General features: G+C 36.0%; 1 protein-coding gene across 13 annotated transcripts in view; it reads left to right on the forward strand.

Moving 5' to 3' along the window:
- Osbpl6 (oxysterol binding protein like 6) overlaps positions 1-26,944 on the forward strand; it is a 198,714-nt gene that overhangs the window by 157,910 nt on the left and 13,860 nt on the right. For 7 of the 13 annotated variants that reach the window (XM_074071170.1, XM_074071169.1, XM_074071166.1 and 4 more), the window contains 6 exons: positions 2,671-2,745; positions 8,079-8,244; positions 11,351-11,484; positions 12,234-12,257; positions 19,696-19,803; positions 21,604-21,741. In XM_074071170.1, the coding sequence (XP_073927271.1) occupies positions 2,671-2,745; positions 8,079-8,244; positions 11,351-11,484; positions 12,234-12,257; positions 19,696-19,803; positions 21,604-21,741 (645 nt within the window). The remainder of the gene's footprint in view (positions 1-2,670; positions 2,746-8,078; positions 8,245-11,350; positions 11,485-12,233; positions 12,258-19,695; positions 19,804-21,603; positions 21,742-26,944) is intronic. The other 6 variants (XM_074071171.1, XM_020157020.2, XM_074071172.1 and 3 more) reach the window with 3 other exon arrangements.

Consider the following 26,944-nt stretch of genomic DNA (forward strand, 5'->3'; position numbering starts at 1 on the left):
CCTGCCGGGGAACCACAAGTTCATCTATCAGTGGTTGTGGCCCACATGGATATCTTCACTCAACAGTATCTTGCCTAGAAAGACACAGCATTCATTTTCACTCTTGTGGATTTAACATACTCCTACCATGCCCTAATGTAATGTCCAGTTTTTCCTACTTGAAATGCTTTTTTTTTTTTTTTTTTCAATGAGTAAAAATGCATCTTTATTAAACAAGTATTTTTCCAACCATGAAATTTTAAGAGGGCTTTATTTAACAAAACCAGTTGTCATTTCAAAATGTAAATTCCCATGCTCTAGAGACACAGCAATTTGATACTGTAGGTTATGACCAACCTATCTCATGTCTTCTTTCTAGAGCTCTTCTACATATAAATTAAAAAAAAAAAAAAAGACTTTTCATTTGGAGTAATGACCCAATCATTGTATGCACATATGAATAAAGGAAATTTAAAAAAGACTTCATTTATTCTATTTTTTTTAAACGACAGACTAGAATGAAAAAAAGGAATAGACAAACATTTATGAAAGTTCAGATTACAAAAAGCAAATTGTTTATTTCCTAACTGGGTCAACAGGTTTTAAAGACTCAATTTTTCAATGTACTCAGTTATTTTTAAAGGCATAGTGCAAAACAGGTTTTACAAGGTTTTTTTGTGAGAAAAGGAAGCTTTTTTGACTGTGGGAATTCCATCTGTTGATGCCAAGCATTTGTTTTGGTTCAGTATCATCTGACTTTCCTGATGATCACTGTTACAGCCAGCTTGAGAGGCTCTCCAACTGTGACAACTCCTTTTCCATCCCCTCTGTTGTGTGAATCGCTTAAATCATTAAGCCACTTGTGATGGAACTTATATTGTGTGGTGGTGGTGGTGGTGGTGGTGATTACTGCTGTTGTTGTTATTGGTGTCATGTCACTGAGCTTTTCATTCAACATTCTATAGTCACTGTCATTTTGAAATAATTATAGATAATTTAAAAAATTGACCTGAGGAAAGTGAAAATGAAAAATGTGTTATTCTGGATGCTTGGTTGCTTATTCTTGGGAAGTGAGATTATCCACCGGATTTGAATATGAAGGCTAAGTCTAGACCTGTATGGCCATATTTGTTAGATGCAATTGGGGAATTTGCCTCATAAATCCAGTGTGTAATCCATGAAGTCAACATTTGTCTGCAAAAGTTGTGTAGGGATTATCTTTTAGAAAATAGACCTCCCGCCTCCCAAACTACAAGGGTATTTTGGTTCTGATAAAAATCTCAATATCATTATGCAGTAACCATTTGACTGTGTTTTCAATAAAGTAGAAGAGGGCAAGAAGGTAATGATTTTAAAGGTGTGTTGTAGAAGAAAGAACTGCTAGATTTCCTATGTTATTAATACCATGGATTGAATACTGTATCTCCAGATGTTGGAGAGATGAGGAGTAGTAGGAAGCACCTAGTAGCAGATAAATTGTATCATTCACAAGTAGCTACCCTAAATTTTGCACATCCAGAAATTACACCAAAGGCTAAAAATTTTTTGACTTATGTTTAGTACATTAAGTATAACAGGGTTTTGTATATAAAAGGAAAACAGATGATACATATATATGTGTGTGTGTGTGTGTCTGAAATGCATATGTATATGCAGAAAATTTATGAAAATGGAAGAAAAATACAAATGTATTTTGGAAATTTTTAAAGAGAATTGGAGATAAAAAGAATTTTAAATATTTTTCTGATATTCAAAACAGATGAAAGCAGTTGTACTGTTCTTTCAATCTTAACTGTTAGGGTATTCTAAGAAAGTATAACTCAGTTAATGGGAAATGCAATTATTATTTACAATGTTGACAACTCAGGACTCATCAGGTGTGTTGGGTGGGTAGAAGGAATATTCCTTAATTCCATCCACCAGAAAAAGGGAAAACTGAAAGAAAGCTCTAACATTCTACTGCTGGTTTATGTATAAGTGCATGTCACTAAATGAAACCTATACTTTCAGCTTTCCATAGCTGATTTTATTGGCATTTTCCTCATATGCTGAAGAACCTTTGGGTTTTATTTCCCTGTCTTTTGGGGGTTGGCTTCCTCCTTGGAAAATTCTTCAACTTGAAGATTCTATCACTAATTTTAATGTTTAGTCCCAGCCAGGAAACTTTTTGGTAGGAGTTTAAGTGGGGACTTAAAGAATCCTGGAACCTTTCTCCTTACATTTTTTTTAATCACCCAATAAAAAATAAAATTCTACCTGGCCCCACAGTAGGGTCTCATTACAACCTGCTCATTTTAGCCCTTGCATATTATTTGATCAGTTTTTCCTGGACTTACTTTTTCTTTGTTACCATTTATTGAATGGCCTTTGACTTCATATAACATGACATCACATGAAAAAAAGTGGTGTGCACATCTTGCCTTAGAATCATAAGTCATTCATCAATTCCTAACTCTCCTTTTGGGATAGAGTTTATACTCAGCAAATGGACTTACAGTGTTTGAGTGATTCATAATGAGAATAATGAGCGTTTCTCTTGGCACAAACACTAAATTTTTTTGAAGAAAAGTCAACTTCAGATGAAAAATTCTCCCTCTCCCTTGTCTGATTATCTTTCATCCTCCCACATCCCACCCTTTCTCTCTCCCATCCCATGTTTTTACCCCCTTCTCTTCTCCCATTCACTGTCAGGAAGGGCCACCTGCGAAGGGCCAATTGAGCACAACTCGGCGTCGGCAGAGGCTAGCAGCAGCAGTGGCTACAACAGTGAGTGGATTTCAATCTCAAGTGGAAATTTAATAAGAATGAGAAACTGTACAAGGGTAATCCCCCTGCTCTGATGGTGCCACTCGTGTTCACACACGAGTATCAACTCTAGCCCACTCATGTCAGCATAGCTTTCGCATGTTTTCTGGCTGTGTTTGCATGGCAGGAGTTGAACTCGGGTATTTGTCTTTGCAATAGAGAACTATTACATAATCCAACTCGTTACTTCTTCCGTCAGTATAAGAAACGATTGAAACTCAAGTTTACAAATATGAGTATAGTGCCCTGTGGTGGGGAAATTTTCTTAGATGATGTTTATTTTTGCCATACTGATATTAGAATTTCTGCTAACTGATTTCTGTTTTTCTAAGAGAAGTCATGTTACTACAGACATAAATTGTGCTTTTTTTTGTAGCAATGTGACTATTTGAAAAGGATGTGAGAAAGAAATGAGAGGGTAAGAAAAGGTGAATTTTGATGTCATCTCTACATGGCTACCCAAATTACATTTAGCAAGGAAAAATTGTTTTCTAGAAAGAATATTGACATGAAAATCAGAAAATACAGTGTGGAAATGGAAAAAAAAACAGAGTTAGATAGTGTTTAATTCATATCTAGAGGTTTTTCCCTAATGGAAATAAATGAGAAATAAAGAAAATAGAGCTATATTGAGATAGATAAGGCCAAGAATAGTGGATTCCATACAGAAAATGAGATAGAGTATCTGAACACAGGAATCGTTTGCTAGATAAAAGCAAGTCATAATATTTACTTAATCATGAGATCCTGTGAGTTTTCTAAAGTACAGATTCCTGAGTTCATACCAATTGTGACTGTCAGTCTTTTGTATACTGCATATTTCCTGAATTAACAAGTCTTGGTCTTATTGAAAGTGGGATCTATTTCAAGACTAGAATAGCTAAAAAAAAAAAAAATTTATGAAAAAGTTTTGGTTGCATTATAGGAGAATATCTACTGGTGCAAGAATTATTGGCTTTCTACTTTATGGCTAATAATTAATTCTGGCTTTATATCTAAATGTTTTCTTGAATTCAAGAACAGAATTGCTTTTGACTATTAAAATAACCAAAAACTTGGGAATTATTAGCAACCTGACTCTTAAATTTTGGTAAACATTTGAACAGATGAATTACTGAAGTTGCTTTCATGGTGAGTGTATATCTGATGTGTGTATTCAAATACAGGTGAACACTGAGGCGACAGCACATTCTGAAAATAGACATCTGTGTAATCAGTTAAATCTTTAATTTTTATTTATAAAATGAAGAAATACAAATGCCCATTAGAGAAAGAACAGCTTCCAAGTCTGAATAGAAAGGGCATATCATTTTATGAAAATACTAATGCTTCTTCAAATAATGTGCTTCTGAGATACATGCAGGGAAGTGATTGTATTTCTCCTATATTCATTTTTCAAATTGCAGATACATACAGCAAATACAATAAAACAAGGATTAGCAACTATTTGAATAGAATGGGTTTGTATTTTTTTAATTAGGGGAAAAGAGAAAAAGCTTTTAAAAAAAGAAAACATTAATGCCCACATTCCAACATAGCTGTGACCACAGAAGTTATAAAAATAACTTAGATGCATCTAATTTGAAAAGCTACTGGTACCATTTAATAATGTTTTCAGGAATAAGTAGGGGGAATGGCTACTCTAAACCCTCTAGTTTTGACTCCATAGCAAAGTATTAACACTGCTTGACTCAGCCCCCTATTTCTTCTAGTGCAGTGGTTCCTCTTAATTCTCAGTCCTTTTCCTTCCCAACACTGAAGTTACCCATCACATTTTGAGCCTGTCCTATCCTCATAGGTGCCTTTTACCTAGAACTTCCAAATAATTTCTGTTCATCTTGTTTTCCTCACCTAACTCAGGTGTCTGGACCAACTGCAGTTGCACCAAAGAAAAATGTACTGAGGAGATGTTTTCAAAATTTATTCTTGCTGACCCTTAACACTATCACTCAGAATGACCAACCCGTACCATCACCAGACCACAGAACAGGAGTTGGGAAATAGGGAGCTACACGCATCTCCCCAAGAGGAACACTGAGGTTCCCAAAGTAACCAGTATTCCATAAGCATCCCTGCACACATAACGTAGAACGGCAGGAGCAGGGATTTTTCACACTGACTCAATAAGTCCTTTAAGATTAGCATTTGTTTGAGACCCACTGTATATGCTTTTTTTCACTTTTACTGTTTCTAAATTTCAGAACCAGCAGAACCATAGGCAATTCCCTTCTCTTTTTGACTTTTTTAGCGACAGGTATTAAGAAAATCTCCCAACATCCCCATTCCAAACTGACATTATTGGTAACATAATATTCCAGGATCAGGCTCCCTCTCAATCGTAGGACTTCAAGGAAGTCTTGGATTTCTTTCCCAAGCAGAGTAGAAAGTCTCAAATCCAGCATTGAGGGTTCTCAGGTATAAACACAGAGAGCTGTTGGCAGCTTCCACTCCAAATATCACTAACAGAGAAGCTAGGTACCATTTAAAAATTTAAATCCTATAATACCCAAATTGATGAATAAAAAACTGAGTAAACAAGTCTCCAGGCTTAAGAGATATTCAGTTAATTAGATTAATACATCCCAATTTGTATTCACAGTTTCATTTCATGAATTCCTCAGTTAAAAATGACCCATTCAATCCAGTTCTTTTAACAACAACAACAAAAAAGGTATCAGTGTAAACATTTTCAGTCAGGCGAATATAAAAATTAGTTTTCAATTTCCCAAGGAACTGATTGTTGTTTGAATGGAGAATTTCGAGTCTCTTCCCCTATAGGATATATATAAAGCCACTTTTACTGTTTTAATAACCAATTTAAAGTTCCATTATGTTCAAAATATAAATTTGTAACTTACGTATTTCTTCTTAGCAACTGACTCCAATATTTAATAGGGAGGCCATTATCTCAGGGACAAGTGTAGGTGCTCATTGAACTGTCTGGAGTTTTTGCTACATAATGGCCCCTATTGCAACCACTGCCTCAGTTCTCCTGAGTTCCTCCCCACCTACTCAGAAAAGACTCCTGAGTGGATGAGTTCTTAGAGTGTTGAAGGCTCCTGGGGGCACATAAAACCTTTTCCATAATCCTAAGCACATTATGTCTTCCTCACCAAACACCCATATTCCTTTTTCTTTCTTTTCATATACCTTTCCTTTTCTCTTCCTTTCCTTTCTTTTTATTTTGGCAGTACTGGGGTTTGAACTCAGAGTCTTGTGTTTGCGAGGCATGTGTTTTGTCACTTGAGCCACACCTCCAGCCCTTCTGCTTTAGTTATTTTTTAGATAGGATCTCATGGTTTTGCTCAGAGTGAGCCTCTGATCACAATCCTCCTACCTATACTTCCTGTGTAGCTGGACTCACAGGTGCACACCACCACTGCCCAGCTTATTTGTTGTGATAGGATCTTGCTAACTTTTTGCCTGGGCTGGCCTTGAGCCACGGTCCTCCTGTTGTCCACCTCTAGAGCAGCTGGGATTATAGCTGTATATCACTGTGCCCTGCTTCTTTCTCTTCATGTTCCTCTACTTCCTTTTATCAAGAAGCCATATCCTTAAATCTGAAAACTCTCTGATCTACCCATGCTTTATCTTAGAGTCTCACCCCATGACCTCATTTCTACCTTTCTACAAATTCTGTGTCCCTCCCAGGGATCTGAACTGACTGCTCTTCCCAGATTTAGCATTACCACAGTTAAATTTCTTTTGTCTATCTTCAAACATTCTTCCATATAAGTCCCATTCCTTTCTAGGTATCCCAGAAGTACCTCAGCCATTGTTATCATAAAAGTAACCTAAATAGGATTCCAGTACTCTATTTTCACGAATGGTTTATTTGACACTTCTGTATTTCAAATCTGGAACCTACAGAAGTTTGAGCCTGTTAAGATAAACTAGCTGTTGACATCTTCAGCCCAGTGTAACCCAGTTCCCCACAGAGGATGAGGTCTGGTGATACCAAATGCTTTGGAGAACAGATGTTAACATGCATGGCTTAGCTGAATTTAGGGAGAAAGCTTCATGCCCACTTCCTTCTTCAGTAAGTAAGCCTTGGATATCTTTTGAAATAACTCCCTGCCTGGACAGAACTACATCAGAAGGGCTCTCAGCTTAGTCCCAACTGCCCTTTTATTGCCTTTCAGGCCAGAATTTTTGGTTCTCTCCTTCTCATTCATCTCCTCAGAGAAAGTATACACTTTTTCCCCTGCCATAACTCACTCACCAAGTCTGCTAGGAAGTATAATTCAAAAAAACAAAAAATTTAAAAATGAAGTGTTTCTGACATGTAGTCACACATCAGACAAGATATTGGTTCCTTCTCCCTCCAGCATGTTTCCTGTTATGTAGGGAGCAGGCATTATCATTTCAGATAGGCACATCTCAGCTTTGGTGGAGTCCAGAGCATGCTTCCTAAGGAAAATTAGAGACTTTATTGTGAGGCTTTGGTGTTTCCATTTCCAAAGATTGGATACCCAACAGCATTTGTATGCAGGTACAACCTTCTTGAAGGGAATGTAAAGGTGTTTAGCCTTTACCTAGCACAAACCTAGTCCAGAGCTAGCCTTCATAAGTAGGCACCTCTAGCCATTTGGGAAAATCTATAGTGATACAACTTTTTCTATTTGATGTTTTTCACTGCTGGCCAGTTCACAAGCCATGTTCATATATATAACAGAGTTGTATGTGACATGCAAAGGTAAACTATAGTGATTTACATAATATGTTCCACTTACTAATATATATTTTAATAAATCTATTTCAAAAACCAACTGTAAGTCTCTTTAAGTCATGATTATATTTTCTGTTAAACTTGATTTTTGTTTCCCCTCATGGTTATGGAGCAAGAGAATCTTTCTCTGTGTGCTTCTCCAGAAGTTACATATTTAGTAAGATCCTGCTCTAGGCTCAGAGAGAAATGAGCATAAATTATACTTTGATTTTGTAAGAGAAGGTTAGCTATCTCCCAGTGCACACTGCAGTTTTCTACCAGTTACTTTTTAGGTACAGGTGTAAAGTTTAATCTGAGATTATGCCTTTTTCCTGTCATTGTGCAGTTATCTTTCTTTATAACCAAGAAACACTGTCCTGGCAGTTCTAAATCAGCTCTGGGAAATGAGCTGATTTCCCTCTCCCCAGCCCAACTACCTGCAAAATAAATGAGTACTGAGTGTCTCCGAGTGTGTCATCAGAGAGGAGTCTATTATTTTAAACCATAAGAGGGATCTTTTCTGTGTGTGGGAGAAGGTAGAACCGGGCACAATTGTTCTTGACTAATTTGTATCATGTCCTTTCAGGTTCCCTTCAGTGCCACCATGTCACCAGTTCGCCTGCATTCCTCCAACCCCAATCTCTGTGCAGATATTGAATTTCAGACTCCCCCTAGCCACCTCACTGACCCACTGGAAAGTTCAACAGATTATACAAAGCTGCAAGAAGAATTTTGTCTAATTGCACAGAAAGGTAACAGATATACTGTGCCCTTTAAAGAAGGTATCTTCAATGAGAGAGTTGTTGATAAAAGATTTATTCTTTTATCTTTGTCTAGGTAATAATGGCAGAAAGATTAAATGGTTTTATATGTTGGTTGGAATTCTGTTCACCAAATGCAGCAGGACATGAGTGCCTGCTTGTTGGGAGAACACACATCACAGGTTTCAGTGTGGACTGGATAATGTGCCATCAGGAATGAGGAGAGGAAGACAGACAAAAAGGTTGTCGTAGGCAAGTTCAAAAAGATACTACCATTCGCCATCTTTTTTTCTGTGTCTTCTAGTTGTCTTTTAATACGTATTTATTGATTATACTTAGTAAAGAAAAATTAGATTCTGTCTGATTTAAACAGCATTCATTTATTGTACTTTACAATTGATTGGTGAGTAATTAAGGCAGGGCTCAGGTGAGAGCTGCCTTTTGCACCATGTCTTATTGACTAGGTTCAGTCAGTGAAATTCAGTTGGAGACTAGGCTGGGTTCAAAGACCCAATGTGGCTTCCTTTATGTGCCTGGCACATTGCCAGGACTGCTGGAGGACTGCCCACATGCCTTTCTTTCTGCCCATGATAGTGTAGGGCTCCAAGACACTTGGAAGTGGAGTGGCCTCTTCAAGGCCAGCTCTAGAACTGGCGCATTGTCACTTGGAGTGAATTCTACGGGTCAAAGTCAGATTCTACAGGTCATAGGCCAATTCAGATTTGAGGTGATAGGAAATCAACCAAACCCTTGAGTCTGTTTTTTATGTTAAATTTCCAGTAAAGCTTGTTGTGTGAGTTTAATTGTTGTCTTGAGCTAGAGAGAGGTGAGGTATAATAAATAAGAAGCTTTATAGTAGGATGTGTGTAGACTGAGCAGGCCTATCTTTGTTTAACAAATAAGTCTTGGGTCCCAGATTAACAGGCACCTTACTTCCTGTGGTATTTAATTTCCAGCTGGTGGTGTTGTTCTTTTGACTTAAGATTGTACCTTCTCAGAAGTTGTCTTTTTAAATCTCCTGAGAGATACACACATCGTGTTGTCTTCAGTCACTTACACCTTTTTGCAAAGTAATCATTTATTTCCTCTGGGGCTGCTGGTAATAAGGTTTAAAATATTCTTGAAAATGTGTCTTGAATGGAATTTCCCACAAATACTCAAAAGGATGTTAGCTCAGGAAAAGAAGGGATGAATGCTGAGGATGTCTCTCGGAATTTCGAACTCAACAAAAATTTATATTCTCAAACCATCAACAAAGATATGCTGTGATATTTAACAAGAGCCTTGGCTTCCAAAATTAACTCTTCTTACTTTGATACTCCTTAAATTTCAGGTATCAGGTATTTGAGGGATTATCAGATATCACTTTAATTCAATAACCCTTTAACAGTTAGTAATTTTACCTATAGATTTCTCAGTTTAGATGCCAACTCTCTTTACTTCCTAGCAAATGCATTTTCATTGTATTATAACTGGATGATAATCATGTTATTAGACTAGAGCAGTAATACTTTGTTCGTATGATAGCATTGATCCACAGGCAGTGACTTTTATTCCTAGAATGGGTGGCAGCAGATAGAATGAGACAACAAATGTGTGAGTTGAGTATATGAGCATAGCACAGCTGTTAAAGGGAGATGGATTAATTTGAAGGCAGCCTCAGGAAAACTTTGTGTATTTGGTTGCAGTCCTTGGATTTTCAGGAAATCCAAGTTTCAACAGAGTTTTAAAGCCTTTGTTGAAATTATGTGTTTTCTTTTCAAACAGACATACGCATCCTCTATAGTACCAAAAAAAGGAGGGGAAGGGCTTTTCCATGACTGTTGAGTGAACTCTTTGGAAAGCATTCTGAGTTTTAAAATGAGTGCGGAGTCTGCTTTTGTTACTACAACAGGGTTAATGCATTCTATCAACTTATTATCTTTAAATTGCAGATAGAATGTAGTACATAAATTATTGGATTATAAATCCTTTGGGACCTGGTCATTTCTCTTTTCAGTTCAATCCACTGTATTTTGTAGATTTGCTAAAAATTTTCACTTTTAAAAATAACCTTTTTCAAGTAAGGAAATAACTATTTTAAGAGATTTTTGCATGTTACAGAAACTCTGTTACTGTAAAAAGAATAGCTAGGCGCTACCTAGTGGCCATCTAGGTGCCCGTAGCTCATATCTGTAATCCTAGCTACTCAGAGATCAGGAGGACTGTAGTTCAAAGCTAGGCGGGGCAAATAGTTCAAGAGACCCTATCTTGGAAATACCCAATGTAAAAAAATTCTGGCAGAATAGCTCAAGTGGTAGAGCACCTACCTAGCAAGCATGAGACTCTTGAGTTCACATCACAGTACCACCAAAAATACAATAAAATAAGAATTGAAAAAACCTTCAAAGTTCAAAGGGAAAGACTGCCTCAGATTTTTACCAACATGAATTGTTAGATATGGAGGAAATGGAGAGAGAGGTGTTATTCTTATTGTTGCTTTTAAACTGAAGCACTTTTGACACTAAGACGTTTCTGGCTGAAAAGCAGTACAAGTGATGGTCTTAAGGCCAAGTCATTTCCTACCTTCAAGTGAGCTAGTCAGCGCTTTTAGATTAGCTGCCTGTTTTATGCTGATAGGATTCATAAAATTGTCCTGGCCGGGGTGGTGCTGGGGAGATAATACTCTCTAGGAAAATAATTTTATCAATAATTAAATTTAAAAAACTAAATTATTTGCAATGACACTTTAGGCTAGGCAGAACTGCTCAAAATTTTATCATCAAATATGACAAGTGAAACATTTCTTTTTTCTCCTAGGGATTAGAAATTGATTCCTAAGTATCGATGTTTAGAATTGACACTGATATTTTGTATGCTTCTTCCAAACCATTGTTGGCTTGCCTGCTATGAAATACTAAACTTTTCATCCATATCAATAATAATTTCCATATTTGTTTTGAATGTGAAAATTTTGATAGGCTGATTTTTAATTAGACTATAGCACAGCCTTTTCAGAAAAATGTCTAGATATGAGTTAATGTCCTTATAAGTTATCATTTTGTATATTCTTTCTAGATACTTTTAATACTTGTTTCTCCCTTTTCTTCCCATCCAGTGCACTCTCTTTTGAAATCTGCATTCAATAGCATCGCTATAGAGAAAGAAAAGCTGAAGCAGATGGTTTCTGAGCAGGATCGCAATAAAGGCCATAGCACGCAGATGGCCCGGCTCCGGCAGTCACTGTCTCAGGTAAAGGAGAGTGTTTGTTTTCACGTGCATGACAGGCAAAGATGGGGATGGGGTCTAACAGCCCTGGGTATGGAATATTCCTCTGAAATTCTCCCGAGACACTGCAGTGTCACTATTGAATTTTACTATCTTCTTCCCCAGAAATGTCAAGGTAAGAGTAAAAATTATCCACACTTGCTTGCACACATTTAGTTTTTATTTTGGCTACTTGAATACTTAATGTCTTTAGTCATTTATAAGGTAGCCAGGTATTTGTATGTGATTTACCCATCTAACAACGTATGTTCCAGAATGTATTCGATCCAATGGTAAATATAAGAAAATCTGCTAGATCTTCCACACATAATAGCCTTTCCACTTAAATTTCAATCTGTTGGAAATTACTAATTACTGTAACTCCATTTCTCTTCTGATTTGAACTCATGGGATTTCCTTCCTACCTAAGTTAATGCTCCCTGAAGCTAGAATTCTGTATTTTAATATGTATCATATAGTTGATCTTACTAATCAGATGCTAATCGAATCCCTATGTAGCTCAAAGTCAAGGTTTCTGATACATATCCTTTAAAACTATGCTTATGTTTATGCCTTTCTGCACTCAGCACTTCCTCTGAAGTAAATATTTTCTTCAATTAATCCTTGAATGCACTTATTTTAATTCCTTTGAGAATTTGATATTGTTATGTGATTTTATGTGCAAACTTGGTGTTTATATAAAATATTGTTCACTTCCTGGTGCCTTGGATCAGAGTGAAGGAGCCAGCAAATCCTGGGTAAGTGGTCTTCCATGTGGATCAGATCCTGCTTGAGTAGTTTCCCTCCGTTCCTAAAACTTAGATGTAAACCGTATCACTGTGTTTTATGTACCTTAACTGTCAGTGTATTTTTAGTGGTAAGTTTCATGTTATGGAGTGCCACTATCTGGGCCACACTTCCTGACTCACCATGAAACACTGTCAGCTGAGATGCATACACTGCTTGCAGTGCTAAATCAGGAGCCTCAAGAGCATAGGCATAACCACAGTATCTGCCGGCTTGCAGAGGGCTTTGTTCCTAAGAACTCTTCACACGTTCTTCCTGGACGCTTCTCATTTTGTGTATCCACTGAACTCTCAGTTGACATCAATTGATCTTCCTAATCATTATTCTGAAAATATCATGAATCAGAAAGAACAAAATAATAGTCAAATAACCATGTAAATATCATCTTATAAACACATAAAATATACTTTTAGCCCCTTAAATGTTGCAGTGTTTCCTTAAAGTGTATTTAATAATAGAAGCTTAGTGATGCCTCTCGCTTGCCCCTTGCTTGCTTTTATTTGCTTCATAGTAAAACTAAGAATGGTCTGGAGATCTAGATTTGGGCTTCAGGTAAAACTAGAAATGACTAGGAAAAGATTTTAAAAACAAATATTAATTTGCTCATTCATTTGGTTTGTCATTTGGTTTATGATGAATGATTTTACAGAGATTGAGGTGTCTATGGGACATTCAGCAGCCAATTGGACCTAAAGATGTAGAGCTCAGGAGACAGAAAGATGTGGCAACTGCAGGATCTCAGTGGAGTTATAGATGTTGGTAAATTGTGTTTTCACATACAATAAAAGTTCTGTGATGCTGGTGCTATTATAAAGAACATTAATATTTTTTAAATATGCTAAGAAAGAGGATCCTTTGATGGAGACCCAGAGGAAGTAGTCAAAGAATTTGGGATTGATGACCATTGATATTAAATGATGGTCTCAGGGAAGAAAAGGTTTAACAGCATCCAATTTAGTAGCAACTAATCTATGGTTGGAATGTCAACCTTGAACTTGGCAATCATCTCAGCATGTTTACATCATCAGAAAAGGAGCTAGCAGATAAGGAGATACTGGAGGTGGGAAACAATTAACTGATGTAGCTATCCTGGTTGGCCAACCTTGCTTTAATACAGCACTTAAGATGGAACAAGTACTAAGTAGTTGGAATAACACTGAGACAGTTGTTCTCAGTGCTCTGAGTATATGTTCATATTAGTCCAACTTCACATTATAGTGTGGTTTTAGGTAACTTAAAGACACCTTTAGGTACCTTAAGGCCCCCAGATATCATCCTCATGACCAGCTCTCTCTAGAGAGGAAAGGAAGGAGAGAGATGGTTTTTAAATAACTTAAATAATCTAACATTTTAAAAACTTATATTTTGTTTGGTATAGTCCTATTTGATTTATATGATGATTAAAATGCCACTTTTCAATGTGGCTTCTAAGTAATATATCAACTTAGAAAATTCCATCATTCTTTTTGCAGGCATATAGCATGTAAAATACACAAAATTAGCATTCTTCTCTATCTGCTCAGCATAAATTGTTACCTGCCTTGAGAGAGTAACAGCTTGAAAGGCTAGGTAGTCAAATGAATTCCTCTTCTAAAGTAGTATTTCCCTGATCTATATGTATACAAACACAACATAATTCTGTTATTTTTACCCCATGAGACTTACATTAACTCTCATACCTGAGAAAACCTAAATATTGGCCTTAAGTTTATAGAACAGGACATTCTATATGATGACCTTATTTCATATCAGCTATAATTTCATGTCCTGTTTTATGTATACCCTGAACACGAAAAATTCAGTGCCATAGAATAAGGCCAAGGTATCTTGGCACTCCCTATTACCATAACGAAAGATTCAGGTTTCCTTGAGTCTATTTTCAGTATATTATGCTCTGTCCACTGTTACTAGTTTGATTTTTGGCCCCTAAATTTGTGCTCATGCTGAATATAGTACAAATTGAATCTTTATAAATGTGAACAACCAGAATGTGACCCATCACCTCCAGCTAGAACTACTGTATTTCATTAAATCAACATGCCACCAGTTGTTAGATACATCATTATTTTGTGCATTAATGAGGAAGAAAAAAATTACTGCCAGAGTAACAGTAATTAACTGGTGAAACATGGTATGTATGCTTATTTTAGCAAAAATGGTTTAAGACATACTGTAGCATAATTTAAAACCCCAATTGTAGTATCTGTCATCCTTCTTGCCCATAACACTCCACATACCCAAAATAGTCTTTGATGAGATAAAAGTTCCAAGTGCATTCATTTGTTTCTGAACTCCATAGTTCTCTAGGTCAAATTTGTTGTCTATAAAGATATTCTTCATAGAATCCTTCACATCTTTTCTTAGCCATCTACCAAGTTTAAGTTGTTGTCATCATTGACGTAATTTGGCAATATCAAAAAAGATTTATCAAGTTTTTACCCATTGTCCTGAAGGTCCACACTAGTAAAACTAGTCTAAGGAAGTAATGCTGAATATAGAAAACAATTATGCACACAAGTGTTCATGGCAGCATTATTTATTCTTGTACAAATCAGTTACCACACAAGTTGCCAATAATAGGAAGTCATTGCTTAATATGCAACTATCAGAATCATATTTATGAAGAGTTTTTTACATAAAAGCTTATATACAAAGATTAAAGGGTAGCTATTGGGTGTAAGCTATATACCCAGTAAGCAGTATGAAAAAATACTTAGGAAAATAAGCTAGAAAGAAATAGGCCCCAAACAATATATATAATTGTATAGTAAAGTATTAATTTTTTAAAGTATTTTTCTACTTTTTTCATTTTCTAAATATAATAGTTAATTGAAAAATCAAGGTGATCATTAAGAGATGCTCAGAATTTTTTCCAGTTTTGACATTTTCTATATTAATTTTCTCACTTCTTTTGAACTAGCTTTACTGTTATCTAAAGGGTTTGCTTTTATGATGATTCAGTCTTGCCATGTGTTTCAAATCCTTCTCCAGCTGTGAGGTAGCCATGTTTCTTTACCAGAACCCATATTTCCAATTATTAAAATACTTATGCCAGTGTCCTATCCAGTCTAAGGTAAATTCTTACCCAGTGCTTACCAGGGTTAATAGGTAAAGAAGTAGGGATTTAGGTAATTGATTTTGGCCCAGATCTTTGAAATAGTAGTCTCTTTTATAGCTTGAGAAGGAATTGGATGTTTCTTGGATGTTTTAGACTCAGATGTGTATGTGAGGGGACAAGGCATGGGGAATGAGCATACTTTGAAGAGTTTTTAGTGAAGTCCAAGTTCATTAAGTAATGAGATTATATATGAAACCTGCTTATGAAGACTATAGACACAGTTCCTAGCTACAGTACTTTCTCCTAGTTAGACTTTGGTCTCATATGCCACAAAAGAGCAATGCGGTTATTGACAGGTCTTGGTAGCTTTTCTTGCTCATTGGCTGGCACCAGTAGCTGTTGAACTGCCTCCTTTTCCCCTGCTTTGCCACTGTTCACTTTCCTTGGGGATATTCCTTACGTTGTTTCTGGCATCTTCTGGCCTCTTTCATGTTAATTATCACTAACCGTGTCATTTCCCTTATCATGCCTGGATTCTTCAGTGTTCCCTAATCTCCATGATATCTTAAAGGAGAAAATTGTTGAGTTCCAGGAAGGGAAATACTAAATGTGATCCTGAGCACTACTACTGGAGAATGCTATACCACAAAACTCATGGCACTGGGCTATAACATACTTCAAAAACAGTATGTATGATCAAGGAAAAAGGAGGAGCCAGCCACAGAAGATGTGCAGAAATGAGCTGTTGCATGCTCAGCCATTGCTTACACTTCCTACCACTGAGGTTGCCAGAGTTGGAGTTGTTTATTTCCATGCATTTTTGTGCCATGTAATAACATCTTTTTCCTACCACTGCATATATATTATCATAAGATTATTCCTTTTAAATGTTTAATGTTGAACTCCATGTGTAACATCTGTTTGAAATAGTAGCAGGATTAAGTCTTCTACATTTGTTGCAACTCTGAAAATTAGTAAAATAAGAACTAGCAAACTGCATTGTCATATACTTAAAAAATAGAACTAAGCCTTTTTTGGGAAAAATATTAATATTTTGACAATAATAGTGTTAAACTATGACATATGCTTTTAAGGATTATCAATAATTTTTAAAAATTACTTTTCAAGTTTAAAAAAAATTAAAATGTAAAAATAATTAAACAATAAAAAGTCCTATTATTCTTCATCTGTATAACAATACTTTAACCAAGATTTATTTCTTTTACCCTCCCTCCTACCCGTTTGTTACCCAGCTGAGGAGAGGAAAAAGGTTTCAACAACAAAAGAATTAGTTAAGGACATAGGTAACAAAAATCTTTCTCTAGACCATCCCAGAGAATGTCAAAATAAACTTTACATATAATGTCATATATCTTTATTATTTTCCTATTAGAAAGCCCAATACCAGACCCTGGAACTACAGAAAACTCCTGCTAACCATATTATAAGCACCAGAAAATCCCCAAAACCTGAATTATTTTTGCATTATCCTTGGATGTAGTTGTTCATCATAGTGATAACCAGGACACACTATTCAAGATTCTGATGGCATTTCTATTAAGTTTGAGACAGGAAGAAGGAAAGGATGTTGATGGGTGAAGTATGTTTTTTATATAAATATGTAAATATTTTCATATATAAATTCTTCATAAATAAGTATGAAGACAGCATAATGAAACCCACCAAACACTGTTTGAAAAGGGTGGGGGAGGAGAGAGGAAAAATGGAAATATAATGGAGGGATGAACTTGTTCAGAGTACACTGTACACATATATAGAATTACCACAATAAATCCCCTCATATTATTAGCATGTGAATTCAAAAACAAAATTTAAAAAATTGAAATGGACTTTAAGGTTATCAGTACAACTGCCTTATTTTTTAACCTAAAGAAATTGAGACACGTGGCTGTACACCACGGCATATGTCTGTAATCCCAGGTTGTTGCAGATGGATTGAGTTCTAAGCCAGCCTAGGAGCTGACCATCTCAAAATGGGAAGGAGAGAGAGTGGAAGAGAGGGAGGAAATAAATTTTGGCCTGGCAAGGGCTAGGTATCTTGATCACGACTTCTTAGACTTGAAATCAAGAAAACCTCATCTTTTGACTCCCAGGCCAGGATTTTTTATTTTAACACTACATTCAAGAAAAAGGAACAGTAATTTTCAGATTTAAAAAATGTTTATTTCATTTCCTATTTATATTAATGGTTAGAAGCTATCTTGTTTGCTCTTCACACATACCTGTAGGCAGGATCATATTCACTGGATAAGGTGAAAGCTTAAATGAGAATTTAATGTTTTTAAATATCCAGAGCAAACAATTTTACGACTTTCATTATAAGTGGAAAACTGGTTTTTAAAATTTCCACCTTGAAAAACAGCATTACTTACTCTTGCCCTTGAGATTTTGTGGGTTGTTTCATTAAGATTGCTCCAGACCACAGAAGATGTGGTCACTTTGGTAGAACCATTAGTTAAGGTTTTTATAAAAACCTCAGGTCAAGTCTGTGATTCTGCCATTAAACCCATCAATTTACCATGAGGCCTTCCACTTACACAGTGGAAAAATAGGCAAGCCAGGTTCTAAATATTCCAACGACTTAAGATAATTTAGCATACTTATGGGCAAAAAATAATAATAATGAAAGAACAAACAAGCATGTCTATAGTAGTCACAAAGAATAAGATTAACATAGTTTTGTTTTTCCCAAATTCTGAGTATTTAAGATTTTACTCCAAGAAAAATGTTCCTTAGCACTTGTGCAGAATGAATAGATACTAGGAGTCTTCCTTTGAGCCACATGGTTTTTTACTAAGAACCCAATCACTTTTTTTCTGAAACATCCCTGGTTTCCCAGATAACCAGGGACATAGTTCCTCTTATCCCCAAACATAATGACTGTTGGATCCATATCCACCTTTAATCCATCAATACCTGACACACCAGAACATGTGGTGTTTGACATGTTTTACAAACTGATTCGAAAGACTTTAAACAAAAGCCAAAAGCTGCAGGTGAACATTACCATCCTCAAAAAGCAAAACCTGAGTTGAAGGGAAGGAAACGGTAGGCACCAGGCTAGAGAGAGGAAAGCAGTTTTTGCTGCATGTTCAAGGAGTATTCCCTGCTTAGTACAAGGGTAGTTTTGCTCTTTGTGTTTACCCTGACTGTTTTAATAGGAACAGTTATTATTATGGTATTACATTGTACAGTTCTTATAAGTAAATGCAGTTGCTGCACAACCTAAGCTCGGTGGAATTACATCAAGCCTCAAGCTACATCTGCATCAGAAATGGACATTTTGGGCTGAGGATGTAGTTCAGTGATAGAGCACTTGCCTAATATGTGCAAGGCTCTGGGTTCAGTCCCTAGCACTGCAAGGGGAAAAGTCAAGAATGTTTCTGCTTCACAGTGAGTTTGAGGCTCACTGTGGGCTACACATTGAGACCCTATCTCAAAAAAAAAAAAAGAAGGAAGAGAGGGAGGCAAGGAGGGTGGAAATGGAACATATTCTTATACATTAATGTGCTGTGCATCCCTAGAGGGCTCACTGTGCTTTTGTCTGCTGGGGCTCTGTAGGGAGGTCATACTTACGTAAACCTGTTCAATTCTTGTAATAAGTGCAGTTAGTGGTGTTTTACTGACACTAATGTATGCTGTGTGGAAAGTAGCATGGTGTAGCTAACTTTGAGCTGGCTTACTATTGGTGTTACATTCTTTATTATGGTTGTCAATGTTTACACTATTTGGTGAAGGCATCTTTTGGTCTACACTCAAGTTAGTTCTGCTCCACTGTCATGTGTATTATGTACTCCTAGAAAATACAAATAAAGCTCTTTCTTTTCTTTAACCAAACTAAAATACAATTCTATGTACTAAAGAAAGTTCATTATTTATTCCATTTCCAAGTAATTTTTAAGATAACTACCTGGCTTTGAAATGACTCCCAAACTTTAGAAAAACAAAACAAAAAAATCAGTAGTTTTCATCCCAAGCTGCAAAAGGTAATACATATGTGGTGGTAGATTGGGCTTGTATGGAATGGGCCTGACTCAAAAGGAGAGAAAATTCCATGTGTCATTTTTATGAAGCCCATTAATTCTTTCAGCTCACTAACCTACTAAGTAATATCTTACATTGCAAAAAATTAATACTTTAATTCTAAGCCATTTGTTTCCTACTTTCTGATAGGATATAGCTCACAATGATTCTAAAACTTAGAGCTAACAGTATCTCAGACTTTGTTGTCTCAGTTGTACCTGTGTAGTATTCTGTCTGTTGTTTGCTTGTTAATTTGCAGTTACAGCTTGAATTTTTGTTATTTTAAGGCACTCAACCAGAATGCTGAACTAAGGAGCCGACTGAACAGAATACATTCAGAGTCTATTATTTGTGATCAGGTTGTCAGTGTAAATATTATTCCTAGCCCAGATGAGGTAAGACTCATTTTAATGGATGTAGACTACCTATTTTATAGCATCTAAATTTAGTGCATTTTTGTGTATTTTTATATAGTTCTTTCACTGTAATAAAATCCCTTCCATAAACATTTGTGTTATTGACAGCTCAGTGTTCTTTGGAGTAAAAACGTATATGAGTTTGACATCATTTATTCTTGGTGATTATTTTCTATTTTATTTATTCCTCTATTCACCTGCTGCCACTAAATATTTAAATTTTTTTTGGTGGGACTGGGGTTTGGAACTCAGGGCTTCCTGCTTGCAAAGTATGTGCTCTACCTCTTGAGCAACCTCCATCCATTTCGTTCTGGCTGTTTTGGAGATGTGGTCTCATGAACTGTTTGCCTGGGCTGACCTTGAAACTTAATCCTCCCAATCTCAGCCTCCCAAGTAGCTAGATTTACAGGTGTAACCACTGGTGCCTGGCATAATTTATATATTTACTCCAGGTTATTAATTTTCTATGTGTGACTCCATTCTTCATTTAAAATGTTCATTATCATTAAATGGCCAATGACATGAAAAAATTTAGCTGAGAAATTGCTGCATAAAAATTTTCTTAAAGTAGGTTTGGAAAGAGCTATCTAAGAAGAAAACTCACCTAATCTTGCTAAGACAATACTAATTGTGCTGCTACAGCTCCTATTGATGATGATAAAACTAATTAATAGCTCATAGGTATCAAGTGAATGCTTACTGCGTTGAGGTGCTAAATGCTTTGCATTTGGTACTTCCAGCTCTCTAAGTTGGGTGCTGATTATTCCACTTTTCAGGTTGAAGAAATGGTAGGAAAATAGAATAGTCAGCATTTGGGCTAAACTTAAGCATGTAATTCTGTTCCTAACCCTTTGTGAAGTTATTATTTTGTGACCATGAGAACTTATACTTTTTAACAGTACTATTAGAACTTTATACACAGTGATGCCTGTGAGAGTTCTACCATTGAGCTGCTTAGGAAATACTGTTACAAGGCGGCTTATCTCTGAGTTAAATTGTCCACCCTGTCTCCATTCACCTCCGGGGATCACTTGATCTCCAATGACATTTATATTCAGTTAACTGCCCATAATCTAAAAGTATTTTTAAAATTTATCATTTGGAACTTATTTAATAATCTTAAATTGGGTATGTTACATATTCTTGTGTATTTTGTGATTAGAATGTAATTCTTGATATGTAATTCCTTAAAAACAATTATTTATCACTTAGTGAATAAAAACACAATTTTTATTTGAAATAAGGTTTAATAACATAGTCATGTATCAGTGTTTAAAAGTCGTGATGTAATTGGAAATTGACTTTTGTATACTCAGTCTCAAAAATTGCTCTTAGACATCATTTTCTTAACATGTCTCTAGTAATGTCTATGAATACTTTTTTTTGTTTTGTTTTATGAATACTTCTTGAAGTATAGTATACTGGTTAGAATATAACTAGAAATGACAAGCCTAGGCATAAGAGAATGAACTTGTCTATACAGTCAATTCAGATTATTAACAGAGAGACTTCACCTGTTAAACTTCATTTACTATCGATTGAGCATAGATTTAAAATCAAGTCATAGTACCAACATCTTTCAACTCTGTGTTTTGGAGTCCTTTAGACTTAGAAGGAATCTTATATAGTAGCAGCTGAAAATGACTTATAACCAGTCTTTTAAGATGTGAATGTGAATTTCTCTAGAAATCCAGTTTGAGGAAATGGTTATTCTAACCAGGGGTGGTGGGCAAGGAGGGGGGACCACACAATTAAACCATCTACTTCTCTTTTCTGTAGGATGGTGACCAAATCCATGTCAGCCTTCCCTTGTCACAACAAGTAGCCAATGAGAGCCGCCTCTCCATGTCAGAGTCTGTGTCTGAGTTCTTTGATGCCCAAGAGGTGCTTCTGTCTGCAAGTTCATCAGAGAATGAGGTAAGATTCCTGAACAGGCTGGGGACTAGAAGTTAGGGTTTAAAAAAAAGAAGACTATGGAACTTCGGGTTGTTGTGTTTGTTTGTGTGATAATAAGATACACAAATTGTAGCAGAGCCAAAAGCATGAAAACCATCTGAGTTCCCATTTACTGAACACTTGACAACACTTCTAGGCTTCAACTTACTACTCTTAAATTTGATGAATAAAGGGAAAGAATCAAACATATGTTCTGACTTTGTTCTGCAGTTCAAATTTCAGAGTAACCAAATAGTTGACGGCAGAGTTCTTTTTAGGGGGCGGACTGGGCAATAAATGTAGAAAAACGGGAGAAATAGAAAATCACCATTTCATACATATAGGCAGACACATACATATCATGTATCTTGGTAGTGATTCGAGTCTGTGCTTAGGACAATAGCTTGTATGTATCTAGTTGGAAAATTATGGTTTTTGGAGGTTAACCATTGGCTACTACATTGGGTTACTGTTCATTTTCATGAGCTTGGCAAGATCATGTAAAGTAGAGATAAAGTTGTAGAAATTAGTTCTACTACTAAAATTTACTCAGCTATGCTTTGATTCATTTGTTTTGTTTTCTTGTTGCCTTGATTTTTTGCATAGAAGAAGGAACCAAAACTCCCACATAACCAGTTAGAAATTTTGTCATTTAGGATTGCAAATATGCACTGTATTTTTATTTAAAAAATGAATTAGTTGCTAAATGTTGTTATTATATGTGTAGAAAATAGATGGGGAGGAAACAGTCTGACAATTAGTAGTACTTGTTTTTAGATGTTTGCAATTATGAGTGACTTTTGGAACAAAAATAACATGGAAAATAGAAAAAAAAAGAACACACATCACTTTTTTAATGGGAGAAATGTAAAATAGAATCCTTGCAGCAGGTGCTGAATTTGTTCCCATACCAAGGCATGCACCTGCCTCTCAGATCCCAGGCATGCATTGACAAGTTCACAGAAATTACATTTATAAGCCAGAGGGCTAGTTTAATTATTGTAATGGTAATTCATATTATCCAATGTGCAGAATAATCATGCTGGATATTAGTGCCTCTTTCTCTGTAGGCAAATCTACATGGCATACCTAATTGTAGTCTGGAGGTTGCTTGGTGAGCAGTGAATGGGAGCAGAAGTGAGTTAGTTCAGGCTGAGAGAGTCAGGATGTTTTAGTTCTATGCTCCCTCCCCTTTATAGAGATACTTTACCACCTGGACAGGTACTTCTGTCCTCACTCCCAATGACTACCATGCTGGAGACACGCTAGCAGAATTTGCTTTTGACACAGAGTCTCATTATGTGACCCAGGCTGTCCCCAAACTTAATATCCTCCTGCCTCAGCCTCCCTAGTAGCAGATTTTTTTAAATTTTGACTTTCCTGAGCCCCCATTGGTATACAGTTCTCTATCCTTCTTCAACTATGTTACAGTCAACCTTGGCTGCATATTATCTAAGCTCTGACCCATCACCTGAATATCTTTATAGGCTTTCTCTGAGAACACCCTTATTTCCCTATTTCTAAGTTCTTGGTACATATCACCTGGGTATCCAGGTATCACTTTCTCTAGACACTATGGATACACAAATGAAGAAGATGTAGAGCAGATTATTGTATTAGTGCAAGCAAGATAGTGTGCCATCTCCAGGGGGAAGAATGAATCTAGTGGCAGAGGGAGGGATGAGAAAGTAGAATGAAACATGAAGATAATATGTTCACTTTGAGCAATCATGAGTTTATCAGACCTCTCAGGGATGTTAGGCACTTGGTTAATCAAGTCTAAAACTCAAGGACAGAGTACATCTGGAGAGAGAGAGTCAACTCGGAATCTGCATAACCAGTTACCTGCTAAATATTGCTACTTTGGTACTAACAGTATGTCTAATTCATCATGTCCAAAAAAACCCATCAAGCACCAACCACCTCCAAGAAATAAAAACACCCCATCCATGCCCCTAATTTATTCTTAGGCTCTTCTACCCAAGTGTGCACATCAGATTCTTGGGTGTTTTCCTCGCTGCTTTTTTCTTACTAACACCCATATCAATCCACTCATCAGATCTTGCAACTTCTACTATTCCAATATTCACATATCCATAATCTTCCTGCAGTGCACTGCCACTACTACAATCCAGTAATCCCCCATCTTCTCTGTACCTAAATTACTGGATCAGTCCCATAAGTGGTTTTCCTGCCACTTTTCTTATCCTCCCCTATCCATTTTCTACCAAATAACCTGATTAATAGTCCTAAAAGGTAAATCTGGTTGTTTCTCTATTCCCCAGTATTCTTAGGATAACAGTCTAACTACTTAGCTATCACACAAAGACCCTTATAATCTAATCCCTGCTCTCAGGTGCAACCTTACATTACTCTGTTATTCTTGAGCCTTCCAGTGGTTCCTGGAGTTGTTCATCCACTGAAGACACTTTGTGTCAAGGAAAATGAGTCTCTCTTATAACCCACACTGGAAATAGCTAAACTGCTTTGCCATTCCTTATGTCCTGAATTTACACAATATGTAATCACAAGCTGTATTTCTTAATAATATATATTTCATACATTTCACTTGTTTGTTTTATGTCTCCCCCCACTACAGTGTAAGTTCTGTGAAGGCAGAGTCTTCACCACTGTTTCTCCAGCAATAAAACAGTCTGGTGAACTCAGAGCAGGAATTCAGTAAATATTTGCTAATTGAACAAAGGAAGGAGAGTGTCTAGCACAGTAAGACATGATTATTCTGAAAAGTACCTGGGCATTAGCTGTCTTACATTAACATTTTTTATGACTAGGGAAAAACCCTACTTGTGTGGTGTCCAGCAATGTACTTTACTTAAAAGAACCCTCAGCTTCTTTTAAAAATGGTCTTATTATTTCCAGAATGATCTACTTGCCTTGTCTCTACTCTTAAACTTGCATGCCACTTAGAAAAAAAATACTTCCTGAACTCTATATACTGAGTGTTTGGCTCCAGGATTTCTTGACCATGGGGAGAAAAAAAAAAAAAAACGTATGCTACAGCAGAGCCTTGGTCTATGTACAGGACCACAGCAAGATAACCCAGACTCAGTTAGTACACAACACAGATAATATGCACAGGTCTTACTTGGGCCCACTGTCATTGCAGAACTCTTTAACAATATTGATATTGGGTCATCTCTATGATATATTAGTTTGGGAGATAGCAAAAATTGAAGAGGAGTAGACTTACTGGTTTTTGTGGGATAAATGTAAGTTTTTTTCATAACAAATATTCAAACAATATACATGCATGCAATATGAATTCGATTGAAGTAGGCAGTTGTCTCCTCATATAATTGTGATTAGCTATTTTCAGAGAAATTGAGTAGAACAATTTGATTTATCTTTTTTTTTTCTCTATCAAGCTAAAGAAGTTAGCATTTCTGAGCCTGGTGGTTTATCTTTCAGATCTGTTGCAGTCTATGTGAAGCATGGGAACCAGGTGTAGGGGGGAATATGAATCAGAAAAAAATTTATTCTCAATTTTCCACTTTTATAGACTCACTCTGTGCACTAAAGCAAAACTCCCATTAATTGTCCATGCATGTAGTCATTCTGCCAGTACACCACTCTACTCTAAATAGATGAATTCTTTTTGATCCTGAATTTAAAACATTAGGAATAAATCCAAAAATCTTAAAGGTAAAGACTACTTGTTTTTATTACATACAAATTTAAAACTTAAATTGAAAAAACACTCTGGTACAAACAAACTTGAAAAATAAATTGTGAGATAGGAAAAAATACAATATATATGACAACAGAAAATTGTGTGAAAGATAAGAAAACAAATTCACAAAAGATGAAAGTCAAATGTTTAGGAGATTTGTATGTATAGTAGGTATACATTAAAAAAAGATTAAGTATAATATTTAAGTAGATGTAGATAGATGTTTCCATGTACTACTGGCAAGAACAAGTTAATACAATTTTTTCAGGAGAGCAGTTTGGGAATATATGACTGAAGTCAATAAGTGACCCATTTGATCTCAGAATAAATTTTAACAAAATCTCCAGGCAGATTCACAAAAATATATTTACAAAGATGTCTCTCCAACTATTGCCTATAATGGTAAAAAATTGGAAACCACCTAAATGCTGGTTAAATTTCCTTACATTATAAATGTATAGTGGAATATGCCTTTCCAAATAAAGATGAAAAACTATATCCAATATAATGGAAATGTATTCAGAACACTATTAAACAGTATGGAAGCTGACCTCCTTTTTATTTGCTCTTAGTGGGTACATTGTTTCTTAATTTTATTTTTATGCTAATTTTGTTTTCATTTTAGTTCCATGTTTTTCACATAGAGTGCTTAATTCTTTTTTATTCACATATATTAATTGCATATAGGTGTTTCATTGCAAAATTTCCGTGCAGGCATATAGTATATTTTGATCAAAGTCATCCTCTCTATTACTCGTTCTTAATCTTCCCCCTTGTTTTTTTACAATTTATAATGGGTTTGTACTCTGTTTTCATACATGTGAATAAAGTGCTTTGATCATATTCATTGTCCTTTCACCCTCTCCTTTTGTCCTCCCTGGTCCCACTGGCTCCTCCCAAGAATTTACCCTCTACATTCATGTCATGTTTTAGGACCAGATTCCACAAATGAGAGAACACATGTGATAATCGTCTTTCTGAGTGTGGCTTATTTTGCGTAACATGATAATACCCAGTTCTATCCATTTGCCTGCAAATGGAATAATTTTGTTCCTTATGGATGAATAATGCTCCATTGTGTGTATATGTAATATTGTGTATAGATATCTATCCAACTATATAATATTACATATGCATGATACATATCATATATACATATCACATTTTCTTTATCCATTCACCAGTCAGTGGGCATCTAGGCTGACTCCGTAACTTGGCTATTGTGACTATTGATGGTATAAGCGTGGATGTGAGGTATCTCTATAATATGCGGACCTACATTCCTTCAGATATATGGCGAGGGACTTAATTCTTGTTCTCTGCATCCTCACTGCATCTATCTGGTTCTAGGCTGTCAGTGTTTCTTACCAGGGTCTGTGCAGTATCTAATCACCTAGCCCTCCTAAGAAAATCCTCCAAATGTCTTCCTGAGAACTAAATCTGAATCTAGCATTCTCTAGCATTTTTGCTGTTGTTTAATAACCTGTGGTATTA

Source organism: Castor canadensis, chromosome 4, assembly GCF_047511655.1.
Source record: "Castor canadensis chromosome 4, mCasCan1.hap1v2, whole genome shotgun sequence".
Classification (NCBI taxonomy): Eukaryota; Metazoa; Chordata; class Mammalia; order Rodentia; family Castoridae; genus Castor; species Castor canadensis.